Genomic DNA, 13,533 nt, shown 5'->3' with positions numbered 1-13,533 from the left:
TGCTGTCCTCGGCTCCTCTTCATTTCTCTCTGCTGGCCGCTCCAGCTTCTTGATTGATAGTGGAGAGCAGCGGTGACTTGTACAGTAGAGCCAACTGTCAATCAAGAATTGGGGGAGGTGCTAGCAGAGAGAAGCCGAGGACTGAAGGGCACCGATAGCCCACTGGGGAACATGGGAGCCTAGTCTGCATAGAATTAAACAGTAAATTTTGGAGCAATGGAGCTCCAGGTAACGAGTGAATAGGTATTGATGGAAATGTGTTTCCTTGGCTTATCGTGCAGTACCACAGGTCTCCTAGTTACATTCCTACTGACAGGCTCGCTTTGATTCGGATAGGTCATCAATATCATATTGGTGGTGGTCCAGTCCCTTCACTGATCAGCCGCTTGCAGCCCTTGAAGTGTGCAGAAGTACAGAGCCAGGACTTCACAGCACCATACACTGTGTGGTGGCAGATCTAGGGTACTACAGCCTAGAACACATTCACTTTAATAAAAGCTGAGCTGCAGTTCCTGAGAACGACCACTACACTAGTAGGGCGCTGTGGTGTCCCAGCATTATACTCTGTTTACTTTTGGACAGGGCAAGAGCCACAAAGAGCTGATTGGTAAGGGAGTCGGGTGTCGGACCAAATACATCTGATATTGATTACCTACGAACAGTTTATCAATACGCATAGCAAGTCCTAGACAACCCCTTTAATTGTGGCTATATAGCGGAGGCTTATTAACACATAAGGAAAATAATCAGCAAAGGACACTGAATGTAAGACTCACATGGAATTAGAAGGTGGACATCGTTCAAAAGTTGACAAATTACTTTGTTGAACATCTTTGTCTTTTAAATGCACCAAGTACAGATTAAAGGGAATCTGTCACAGGTTTTTTGGCACAATAAGTGCAGCATAATATAGAAACCCCGATTCCAGCGGTGTATCACTTACTGGGCCGCTGTGCTATCACTAGAGGACTAGTAAACCTGCTCCATAGTCATCTGCTCTGTATAACCGCGCCTCCACCAGATTGACAGCTTTCTGCCTATGCACAGTGTACACAGAAAGCTGCCAGTCAGTGGTGTGGGTGGGGTAATACAGAACTCAGCATTCAGAGAACTGCAGCAAAGAAAACTATAATTTTATCAAAACTGCAGCAAGCAGCCCAGTAAGTGACACATCACTGGAATCAGGCTCTCTGCCCCTACATTATGCAGCTCTCAGGTGAGGGAGCAAAAACCTGGTGACAGATTCCCTTACAGAAACACCTGGCGTGTACGGCCGTACTTACGAGAAAAGACATGGGGTCCTCTTTATGGTGAAGGATTGCTCAGATGCCATAAACTAGAACCTGCAAGCAGAGGACACGTCACATCATATAATATCACAAGCACATAGATAGTGATCCCCTGCAGCCAGTGGGGAACTACAAATGTCAGCACGCCCGTACATAAGAGCCCAGTGATAGCTCCCACCACTCCTGCTGATATGCCAGTCTTTATGTATGGTGCATTAGCCCCTTGTAGACATTGGCATGCTGTGACCTGCAGTTCCCCAGCAGCGATTCAGGAGGGGAGGACACCTGTACACCGGCAGCACAGACACACACAGGCGGCTGGAGCAGCGCACTGCTAGCGACAACACACCACACACACTGCCTGACACAATACACACCCCCTCCTCCTCTGCCTGGCTGCACCGCGGCTACTTCCGCTCTGCCCGGGAAGTGACGTCAGTGTGGGCAAAGTGTGTTCTCCTGGGCTACCTTAGTGTACGTCACTTCCGCCGCGGCCTGTGTGGACTTAGCAGGAGAGGCGAGAACTAGGCAAGGTACGGATACCGGGAGAGGTCGGGCGTTGGTGTTGTGTGGGGGTCGCTTCTCCTCTGTACCAGGACCCGTTATTGGCACATGGGAGTCATCGTGTTATATTACTACCAGGACTCCAAGCTGTGTCTGACTGTCAGGGCATGCTGGGAGTTGTAGTCCCACTGCAGCTGGATGGCCTTGTATTGTAGCCATGACTTACTACAAGTTCAGAACTATCCCATGACCTCCGCCATAGACACCATGATAAGCGCTGATGACAGGCTGGTGGATTCTGTGTGGCCCCTGATCCAGCCCAGGGAATCCTGTCACTGTGGTCTCAGATTATAAGAGTGCGTCAGTGGGAGTTATATATATACTTGGATGGGTGTATATAATGTGTGTATGTACATATACACTGTTCAAAAAAATAAAGGGAGCACTTAAACAATACGATGTAACTCCAAGTCAATCACACTTCTGTGACATCATCCTGGCCAGTTATGAAGCAACGCTGATTGTGGATCAATTTCTCCTGCTGTTGTGCAAATGAAACTGACAACAGGTAGAAATGAGAGGCAATTATCAAGACAGCCCCTATAAAGGAGTGGTTATGCAGGGGGTGACCACAGACCATTTCTCTGTTCTCATCCTTTTTGGCTGTTGTTTTGGTCACTTTTGCATTTTGTCATTGTTCTCACCCCTAGAAGTACAGTGGCATGAGTCGGTCTCTACAACCCACAGAAGTTGCTCAGATAGTGCAGCTCATCCAGGATGGCACATCAATGGTAGCTGTGTCTGTATGCACAATGTCCAGAACATGGGGCAAATACCAGGAGACGTGGAAGGGGATGTAGGAGGGCAAGAACCCAGCAGCAGGACCGCTACCTCAGCCTTTATGCAAGGAGGAGCAGTGCCCGGGCCATGCAAAATGACCTCCAGCAGGGCACTAACATCCGTGTGTCTGCTCAAACTGTCAGAACCAGGCTCCATGAGGGTAATATGAGGGCCTGGTGCCCACAAGTGGGGTTGTGCTTACAGCCCAACACCGTGCAGGGAAATTGGCATTTGCCAGAGAGCCAAGATTGGTAGATTCAACATTGGCACCCTGTACTCTTCAGGGATGAGAGCAGGTGCACGCTGAGCCCATGTGACAGAGTCTGCAGATGCCGTGGAGAGCGATCTGCTGCCTGCAACATCCTTCAGCATGACTGGTTTGGCAGTGTGTCAGTAATGCTGTGGGGTGGCATTTCTGTGGAGGGCCGCACAGCCCTCCATGTGCTCGCCAGAGGTAGCCTGACTGCCATTAGATCCTCAGACCCCTTGTACGACCATATGCTGGTGCTTTTGGCCCTGGGTTCCTCCTAAGGGTATGTCTCCACGGTCCGTCTGGGGGCCGGTATCGGCGCAGCGGCGAAGCCGCTCGGCGCTAAGCCCCGCCCCCTTAATGGGACGCGATGGTGCCGGATGTGTACAGTACACATCCGGGATCATCGCACCCCTCGCCATAGGGCCCTGTGATATGCCTTGCGGGGACGCTGCGTCCCCGCAAGGTGTACGGACATGCTGCGTTCTGAAAAGACGCGCAGCATGTCCGGAGTCGCAGGGCCGCCGCGTGCGGGTTTCCACGCATAGTGGAGACGGGATTTCATAAAATCCCCTCCACTATGCTGGAACATCTGGACGCTGCTTGTTTGACGCTGCAGCGTCAAACAAGCAGCGTTTACTGACCGTGGAAACATACCCTAATGCAGGACAATGCCAGACCTCATGCGGCTGGAGTGTGTCAGTTCCTGCAAGATGAAGCCATTGAAGCTATGGACTGGCCCACCCGTTCCCCAGACCTGAATGTGATCGAACACATCTGGGACATAATGTCTCGCACCACCCACCAACGTCACGTTGCACCACAGACTGTCCAAGAGTTGGCGGATGCTTTAGTCCAGGTCTGGGAGGAGATCCCTCAGGAGACCATCCCCCGCCTCATCAGGAGCATGCCCAGGCGTTGTAGGGAGGTCATACAGGCCACGTGGAGGCCACACACACTACTGAGCATCATTTCCTTGTCTTGAGGCCTTGTGTATGTTTTGTATGTATATCAGACTGACCTGTGATGATTTGTTCAGGAGTCGTGCTCTTTTGGGGCTCCTGTTACTGTCAGAGGAGCCGAAATTCTGTATTGTGCCCCATAGAAGTGATTAAGTACCCCGGCTGTAACTGTACTGTATAAACCCGTGGTGCCATATCACGTTACTCCGGCGTTTTACTATACGTGCAGTTATAATACACTGCATAGGTCTATGCTTGAAGTATGTCCTTCAAAAATGTCCTTCTCTTTTGACTCCACACCCCTCCATATAGCTATACCATTTCGAAAGTGACAGTACTTCCTCTCTTTTGGGGAACTCTGGATGAGAATCTGTCACCAGACATTTGCCACCTAACCTGAGAGCAGGATAATGTAGAGACATAGGCCCTTATTCCAGAGATGTGTCTCTTACTGGGCTGCTTGCTGTAGTTTTTATAAAATCACAGTTTTATCAGCGGATTATTATTAGAGGACTAGTAAACCTACTGCCCTGTAGTCCTCCGTATTCATGAACTCCGTGTAACCCCAGCACTAATTGGCAGCTTTCTGCCTATGCACAGTGTACGCAAAGCTGCCAATCAGTAGTGTGGGTGGAGTTATGAAGAGCTCAGCATTCAGAGAATTGTGATTTTGTGAAAATATTTTGTAGCTCGGAAAGTGATACATTGTCGGAATCGGGGTCACTACCTCTACATTATGCTGCTCTCAGATGGGGGAGCAGAAACCTGCTGACAGTTTCCCTTTACTATACACTTTTGCTTTTTGCTATGTCTTTAGTGGCTTGAAGCCTTTTTCACAACAGTGAGATTGCCCCTGGTGTCCCAGGGCAAAATCTGCCATTTGCTAGAAACAGGACCCTGGACAATCTAGTCCGACAACCCTTTTAGGGTATGTGTTCACGGGCCGGGTTGCATCCAGATTAGCTGTGGATTGAACGCTGCATACAGCGCAGCGTCCAGATGTTACAGCATAGTGGAGAGGATTTTATGAAATCCCGTCTCCACTATGCGTGCGAACACGCACCCGGCGGCCCTGCGTTTCAGGACATGCGGTGCGTCTTCTTAGACCGCAGCATGTCTGTTTACCTTGCAGCGACGCTCAGTCGCCACAAGGTAAATTACAGGGCCCTATGTGTGGGGTGCGGCGATTCCTGATGTGTGCAATGAACACATCCGGAATCACTGCATGTACAGAAGGGGTGGCGCTTTGGGCGCAGCGGGTTTTCTGTTTCGTCCAAAGCGCCGTCAATCCGGACAGTGGACATGCACCCCAAGGAGTCAGATCCTATAATATGGCGGAGTAACTGGGGTCAGGACATACTTGGAGAGCCACAGGGTTGTGTAACCGTCTTCTGCAGCAGTGTGCCGCTCCCGAGGCCTGCTGCTTGCTGGGGGGCAGTGGTCTCCTGCTGCACAGACGGGTTGGACCAGTGACACCTATCTTGTTATAGTCATGGCCGTGTTCTTACACTTACTATTGTCTGTGCAAAACACACAGAGACGTGTCTATGTTTTTCCAGCAGCACCAATGACAACGGCCAATACAAGTCTATGGGTCCATGAAAAACACGGATGGCATCGATGTGCCACTTGTGTTGTTGTCTGTGTTTAACATTGCAAATTATGGAGAAACGTTGTAATTTAATCTTTCTTTAACCATAACGGAAAAACACAGATGGAACCAGTACCGGGTTTTCACACGTGTTCTATACGGACTTGTGAAGGAGACCATAGGCAGCTTTTCCTCTGCAGCATCAGTAAAGTTCTAAGTCTCTGAAACTGGCTGGCCATTCTCCAGCAATCCTCACTAGCTTCAGAGCAGCACTTACAAGATCTATGAGAAGGAACTTGTATGCACTGCGCTTGTTTGGCCTCCACTGAAAGACTGCAGAGGTGGCTGGTAGAGAAACCAAAATAAGAACAGAGGTGAGTTGCTGGTTAAACATTCAATATTAAAGTGTCAGCTCAATGAGGATGATAACATCCTAATAATATCCTAAATAAAATTACCTTTATTACCTAGTACAGTGGTAAGTGGTGGCACAGAAGGCGCTCACAAAAAAATTAATGAATAAAAGGTATTAAAAATAATAATTCAGGATAGATTGAAACACCGCAGATGAAATATAGGAATAGATTGTATCCATAAATTAGGTCAATAAAGTGCAACGTGCCAGTAACAAGAAGGAAATAAATGTGCAAAAGGCGAATTCTAAGGGTATAAATGATAACACAAAGTACGGTATATGCATTCACATATGCCACTGAAAGTCTGCAAACAGTACAAAAAATGGCAGTATTGTACAGACCCCAACACATAGAAGGTATGGAGGTAAAGGCAAATAGAAGTATTACCACCAAAACGTCTGGGAAGGCAGAGATCAAAGTGGCAGGCTCATGCAAATCCTTAAGAGGGTAACCACCAGGGGAGCCACATCTTGGCAGTAAATGGCTTGTGGAGGCCATGAGTGTTATCAATAATGTATGAAAGGGCACATTCATGAATAGAGGTACATACCACGGAGCTGCTGTGCTGAATAGAAGACCTGTGGTGGCAAACCCCGACGTGCGTTTTGGACCAGACCGTTGTCAGAGCACTGATACATCTGCAGCAGAGAAAACTGATTTTATTAAAGCTGCAGCAAGCAGCCCAGTAAGTGACACATCGCTGGAATCAGGGTCTCCATCCCTACATCATGCTTCTCTTATATTACGTAGCTTAAACGTGCTAACAGATTCCCTTTAAAAAGTGGTTTAAAGCGTTCTCCACAACTATAATTAATCTTAATGGGTATAAAGTGGTGAAAAAAAACAAACTATACTTGCCTTCCGGACTAGCATTGTTCCTCCATACTGTGTCACCTAGCATCAATGTCCCATCTCGTGGGGGTGTCACTTGGCCGTTACAGACAATCAGTGGCCTCCACATTTTATCCAAGCAGAAGAAGCCAGACCCGACATAATATGAAGGCTGTAGTCGATCAGTGGCCGTTGGTTTGGGGCGGACACATGACTCCCTCCGCCCCACCCATTCCTGCTGGATGTCATTGCCAGGAAACATGGGGGACACAGTACAGAGGGCAAAGGAGCGGTCGCTGGTATGGGAGAAAAGTAGAGTATTTTTTGTTATATTTGGGCCCATTAGGATGGACTTGTATAGTAGTGGAGGACCCCATTTCACGTCTCTATTATTGGCGTGTATTGGATACACAACATGTATGTACATTTGAGACCAGTGTTTGAATGATCACCGGGGGTCCGGCATATCTACCCACTATTGATCAGCTGGTATCATCTGGTTATGCATTACACAATCCACACATCCTTAATCACTGAGGGGTCTCGGACAGAAGGACCCCCTGTGACAACTATATGTCCTCATCCTACGTCTGTATAAAAGACTGGCATTGCTGGTCCTTTGTCTTGCATACGTAGTCTCCGGAGGATCGGCAGCACTATCTGCCTCTGTTGGCATCACCTGTCCACTGTCACTCATAGTGCTGGACAGCTGCCCTCATGTTGTTATGGTTATGATATTTAAAGCTTTGGATGTGACGAATAGTGAGTTTTACAGACCCGCTGCTTCCTCCCACCAGCTAATGAGCCCACCTTGCACTCACCCAAACTAGTTTTAGTGACTTAAGGTACCTTCACACTGAACAACTTAACAACGATAACGATCCGTGACGTTGCAGCGTCCTGGATAGCGATATCGTTGTGTTTGACACGCAGCGGCGATCAGGATCCTGCTCTGACATCGTTGGTCGGAGCTAGAAGGCCAGCACCTTATTTCGTCGCTGGATCACCCGCTGACATCGCTGGATCGGTGTGTTTGACACCGATCCAGCGATGTCTTCACTGGTAACCAGGGTAAACATCGGGTTACTAAGCGCAGGGCCGCGCTTAGTAACCCGATATTTACCCTGGTTACCATTGTAAAAGTAAAAAAAAAAACACTACATACTCGCCTTCTGATGTCTGTCACGTCCCCCGCCGGCGGCTTCCCTGCACTGAATGTGTCAGCGCCGGCCGGCCGTAAAGCAGAGCACAGCGGTGACGTCACCGCTCTGCTTTAGGGCCGGCGCTTACACAGTACAGGGAAGCGGACGCCGGGGGACGCGACAGACACCGGGATGTAAGTATGTAGTGTTTGGGTTTTTTTACATTTACACTGGTAACCAGGGTAAACATCGGGTTACTAAGCGCGGCCCTGCGCTTAGTAACCCGATGTTTACCCTGGTTACCCGGGGACTTCGGCATCGTTGGTCGCTGGAGAGCTGTCTGTGTGACAGCTCTCCAGCGACCACACAACGACGAAACAGCGACGCTGCAGCGATCGGCATCGTTGTCTATATCGCTGCAGCGTCGCTTAATGTGACGGTACCTTTAGTGTTTTTATTTCATATGCAAATGATGGGGTCTCCAAGTACTTTTGGTGCAGCCAAGGTCTTAAGGTACCGTCACACTAAGCGACGCTGCAGCGATACAGACAACGATGCCGATCGCTGCAGCGTCGCTGTTTGGTCGCTGGAGAGCTGTCACACAGACCGCTCTCCAGCGACCATCGATGCCGAGGTCCCTGGGTAACCAGGGTAAACATCGGGTTGCTAAGCGCAGGGCCGCGCTTAGTAACCCGATGTTTACCCTGGTTACCAGTGTAAAATGTAAAAAAACAAACACTACATACTCACCTTCGCGTCCCCCGGCGTCCGCTTCCTGCACTGACTGAGCGCCGGCCCTAACAGCAGAGCGGTGACGTCACCGCTGTGCTGTGCTTTCACTTACGGCCGGCTCTCACAGTCAGTGCAGGAAGCGGACAGCGAGGGACGTGTGACAGACATCAGAGGGTGAGTATGTACTGTTTGTTTTTTTACATTTTACACTGGTAACCAGGGTAAACATCGGGTTACTAAGCGCGGCCCTGCGCTTAGTAACCCGATATTTACCCTGGTTACCATTGTAAAACATCGCTGGTATCGTTGCTTTTGCTGTCAAACACAACGATACACGGCGATCTGACGACCAAATAAAGTTCTGAACTTTAATCAACGACCAGCGATATCACAGCAGGATCCTGATCGCTGCTGCGTGTCAAACACAACGATATCGCTATCCAGGACGCTGCAACGTCACGGATCGCTGTCGTTATCGTTTAGTGTGACGGTACCTTTAGCACCATTATTCCCCCCTCCAATTAGCATTCTGAGCAGGTCTCCTTATCCTGATTGACGAGGCTTGCATTCCCAGAGCGAGCGCTGCCTGGAATCAATCCCCAGCCCTGTGTATTTTACAATTCAGGAGTCCAGCAGCGTCATTGCGGGCGCACTCTCGTGTCTGCAGCCGCTGCTCTCTACCCTGATACAAAAAAAAATGTCAGAGGAGAGAAATGATGTCCCCTATCACAGTGATCAAATAACAATAATTAGCATGTCCCCACCCCTTAGATGATTTTTTTCTATTCTATAATTTTTATTTAATGCTTTGCTATTAGGGCTTGGATCAGGGTTGGGCTTAGGGTCAGCGTTAGACTATAGGGTCAGGGTTTTGGTTGTTTCAAAAGTAAAAAAAGAAAATGATGACTATATGAAGAATATTGTTGAGGTCATGTGCTCACTACTCGAGTTTGCATCGGGGTGCTTGGGCATGCATGGGTGTATCATGGGCGCTCGAGTCTCCGCCCCATATGTTTTGCAGCTGTCAGACAGCCAAAAACAATGCAGGCATTGCCTGCCATACACGGGCTCACTATACCCCAGGATAAAATTCTTGAGGGGTGTAGTTTCCAAAATGGGGTCAGCTGTGGTTGGCTTCTGCTTTTTAGGCACCTTAGGGGCCCTACAAATGCGAGATAGTGCCCGCCATCTCTTTGTGTTCCAAAATTCAAATATTGCTCCTTTCGCTTCGAGCCCTGAAGTTTGTCCAAACAGAGCTTTTTGACTACATGTGCGGGTGACGTACTGTGGGGTCCACTTTTCATGTTACTTCTTGCAAAAGTGAGAAATGTGGGACTAAAACAAGATTTTAGAGGTACAATTTTTTTTTTTTAAAACCACTTTGCATTAACTGAAGGGTTAAAAATTTTCCCAACAACAGTTTAAAAGTATTTGAGCGGTGCAGTTTTTAAAATGACTTACATTTTAGGGGGGGTCATAGCACCCCCAAACCGTACCAGTAAAATCCGCACTAAAATATGGCATTTTTTGCTTCTGAGTTTTGCACTCTGACTCAAAATTAGTTCCCAAGTTACATGTAGGGTATTGGCGCACTCAGGAGAACTCCTATATGATGCTTCTTCCCTTCTGAGCTTTGCACTGTACCTCCAAAAGTAGCTTTGGACCACATATTGGGAATCTGTGTACTCAAGAGAAATTGCACAACAAATGTTATGGTCCATGTTCTCCTGTTACCCTTGTGAAAATGAAAAATTTGAGACAATACCAACATTTTTGCGGGAATAATTTATCTTTTCATTTTCACAGTTCAACATTATAAACTTCCGTGAACCACCTGTGGGTTCAAGGTGCTCACCATACATTTAGATACATTCCTTGAGGGGGTCTAGTTTCCAATATGGGGTCACTTGGGGGGGTCCATTGTTCAGGCACATCAGGGGCTCTCCACATGCAACATGGCATCTGCTAATGATTCCAGCAAATTTTGTGTTCAAAAAGTCAAATGGCGCTCCTTCCCTTTCTAGCCCGGCCATGTATCCAAACAGTAGTTTTCCCCCACATATTGGGTATCGGCATACTTAAGATAAATTGCACAACAAATTGTATGGTGCAATTTCTCCTGTTACCTTTGTGTAAATGCAAAATTTTGTGCTAAAATATGATATTTTTTTATTATTATTTTCACGGCTCTACATGATAAGCTTCTATTAAGCACCTGCAGCTTCAAGATGCTCAACGCGCATCTAGATACATTCCTTGAAGGGTCTAGCTTTCAAAATGGGGTCACTTGTGTGGGGTTCAGGCACATCAGGGGCTCTCCAAGCGCATCATGGCATCCGCTCTCGATTCCAGCTATATTTACGTTCAAAAAGTCAAACGATGTTGCTTCTCTTTCGAGCCCTGCCATGTGCCCAATAGTAGTTTTCTCCCCACATTTGGAGTATTGGCGTTCTCAGGAAAAATTGCACAACAAATTTTGGGGTTAATATTTTCCAGTTACCCTTGTGAAATTGAAAAGTTTGGGGCTAAAGTTAATTTTTTGTGGAAAAAAAGTAAAATGTTCTTTTTTTTCCGCATTCCATTAATTCCTGTGAAGCACCTGAAGGGTTAGTGAACGTTCTTCAGTGTGGTTTTTAGGAGTTCAGTTTTTAGAATGATGTCACTTTTGGGCATTTTCTGTCATATAAGCCCTCCAAAGTCATTCTAAATTTGATGTGGTCCCTAAAAAAAAAAAAAAAAAAAAAAAATGGTTTTGTAAATTTTGACGGAAAAATTAGAAATTGCTGTTCAACTTTGAACCTTTCTAACTTCAAAAAAAATCCCTTCTAAGTTACAAAACAAACTTTTTCAAATATGATGCAGAATTAAAGTGGATAAATGGGAAACGTTATTTATTATTTTGTGTGGTATAACTATCTGATTGACAGGCATAAAAAGTTTTAAAATTGTGAATTTTTTTGTCAAATTTTTGATATTTTCATAAATATATGCAAATTATGTTGACCAAAATGTACTACTAATATGTGTGACGAAAAAACAATCTCAGGGCAACTGGTCAGATTTCAAAAATTGGGCCTGGTCATTAAGGTCAAAATTTGCTATGATCAAAGGGGTTAAATAAAAAGTTGTGTTTTATGCAAAATTCAAGCCCCATTACCAGATCTTTCCTATAAATCAGGGTGGGGCTGTTTCTAGGAGGGAAAAAAAGCTGACTGTTTCAGTCACGGCCACTTCTTTTTAGGCTTCCTTGGAATGCTAGCAGTCGGACCTCCATGGTCATGCATTGGTAGCATATCTAATCCATTGTGTGATAAATAATGCAATAGATTGGCATTGTAACACAGGCTGATGCACACTCACTCTCCTGTTTTGCAGTCTGAGCCTAGACTGGGATGCACTGGCCGCAGGTCTCCTGACCTGAACTGATGGCCTCCTAACTGCCTATGGAGCTTTTGTGTGTCGGTCAGGAGACCAGCGGCTGTAGTCCCACCATGAAGCACGGCCTAAACTCTAAACCTGCTCTTCTACGTAAATTCTCCTAATCTGACTATGGCTCTATAAATGAGTTTTGGCAATATTTTTGAGGAAGGCGCCCATGTGCCCGATCCTTATTACTAATGGAGGAACCTCATGAGAGAGACACTATAGTTTGGAGATGATCCTACATGTTCGTTGTCTGCAGCAGGTTAATGTTTGATAGGATTACTCCTTCCTTCCCCACTAATAATACAGGAACGCTCTAGTAATCCAACGTCCTCCCACCACGATGGACAATAACCTGTCCAGATCCCTGTGTACAGGCAGCGAGGGGGGCGGCTGATTGCTGGAAGGGTGTTATATAGGACAAGGCAAGACACAAAGGGATTTTCTCATAAGCAGATTACAGTGCAGGGGATTTAGCACACAATACCGATCCTTGCTTTAACGTTTTGAATGTTCCTCTCGTTTCTTAAAGGGTCCTGTTCCCATTTTAAGTTGAAACCGATGTGGTAGTCGGCAGGAAAAAAGACAGCAAAATAATCAGTGGGGTCTCTGTGCAGACCTGATCCGGACCATATGATATGTCATCTGCAGGAGAAGTGTATACATGGTGCTGATTGAATTGGCTGGGCTGTGTGCACTACACTGAGGACCCTTCTTTTTCTAGTGTCTCTCCACTTTCGCGTATAAAGAGGGGCTTCGCTCTGACATCCACCAACCCCAGTATAGCTTGTGAGCAGTTGCCTTACTGTGCGACAACCTCTTTATGTCCATTGTTTGTCAGGGACACTACTATGTTCCCATTTCCCTCCTCTCCGTTGATGTTAAATTGCTAGCACAAATACTGGCCAATAGGCAGTCGTGGGTAATAACATCAGTAGTACATGAAGATCAAATGGGATTTATCCTACATAGATCTACAGCCATAAATATTAGACGCTTGTTTTGGGGTCCCCAGCTTAGCTCTGGGGGGATCAGGAGGGAGGGCAAATCTGTCAAGGCCTTTGATAGTGTGGAATGGGATTACTATTTATGGGCCGTCCTGGCAAATGTGGTGTTTGGATCTAGATTTATAAGTTGTGTTAAACTATTGTATGCCTTCAAAAGAGCAAGAATTTGAGTTAATAGATGCATCTCTGAGTCCTTTAGCCTGGGAAGAGGCATCGGGCAGGGTTGTCCCCTCTGTTATTTGCGATGGCTATAGAGCCATTGGCTGCCTTGTTTCGAACCTCCAGGGAAATTGGTGGACACATTGGTTAAAGAGTATCCCTCTATGCCGATGACCTACTGCTATATTTAGGAGAAGTTAAGACTAGTGATGACGAGCGAACGTTCTTGGTTAGGGTGTTATCAGAGAATGCTCAGGTGCTAACCAAGTGTTTTCGAAAAATATGTTCAAGTCACTATGGCAGCAGGTCTCGTGGCTGTTAGACAGCAGCAACACATTCAGGGATTGCCTGTTCGTTAGGCATTCTCTGCATGTGTTGGGTCTATCC

The 13,533-nt window shown here is 46.8% G+C and overlaps 2 protein-coding genes across 9 annotated transcripts in view; one reads left to right on the top strand and one right to left on the bottom strand.

Annotated features, from left to right (window-relative positions):
• Positions 1 to 1,892, bottom strand: part of STRADA (STE20 related adaptor alpha) — a 16,877-nt gene extending 14,985 nt beyond the window's left edge. For 2 of the 8 annotated variants that reach the window (XM_077252749.1, XM_077252753.1), the window contains exons 1-2: positions 1,443 to 1,669; positions 1,284 to 1,343 (exon numbers count right to left, since the gene is read on the bottom strand). In XM_077252749.1, coding sequence (XP_077108864.1) covers positions 1,284 to 1,295 — 12 coding nt within the window. In that variant the 5' untranslated portion in view covers positions 1,296 to 1,343; positions 1,443 to 1,669. Of the gene's footprint in view, positions 1 to 1,283; positions 1,366 to 1,442 lie in introns of those variants that run through there. The other 6 variants (XM_077252751.1, XM_077252755.1, XM_077252747.1 and 3 more) reach the window with 6 other exon arrangements.
• Positions 1,695 to 13,533, top strand: part of CCDC47 (coiled-coil domain containing 47) — a 24,592-nt gene continuing 12,753 nt past the window's right edge. Inside the window, exon 1 of the mRNA XM_077252746.1 lies at positions 1,695 to 1,822. The gene's annotated coding sequence lies outside the window, so the exon portion shown is untranslated. The remainder of the gene's footprint in view (positions 1,823 to 13,533) is intronic.

Source organism: Ranitomeya variabilis, chromosome 4 (genome assembly GCF_051348905.1).
Source record: "Ranitomeya variabilis isolate aRanVar5 chromosome 4, aRanVar5.hap1, whole genome shotgun sequence".
NCBI classification, from domain to species: domain Eukaryota; kingdom Metazoa; phylum Chordata; class Amphibia; order Anura; family Dendrobatidae; genus Ranitomeya; species Ranitomeya variabilis.
The sequence above is the reverse complement of the archived record's forward strand: the minus strand, read 5'-3'. Positions and strand labels throughout refer to the sequence as shown.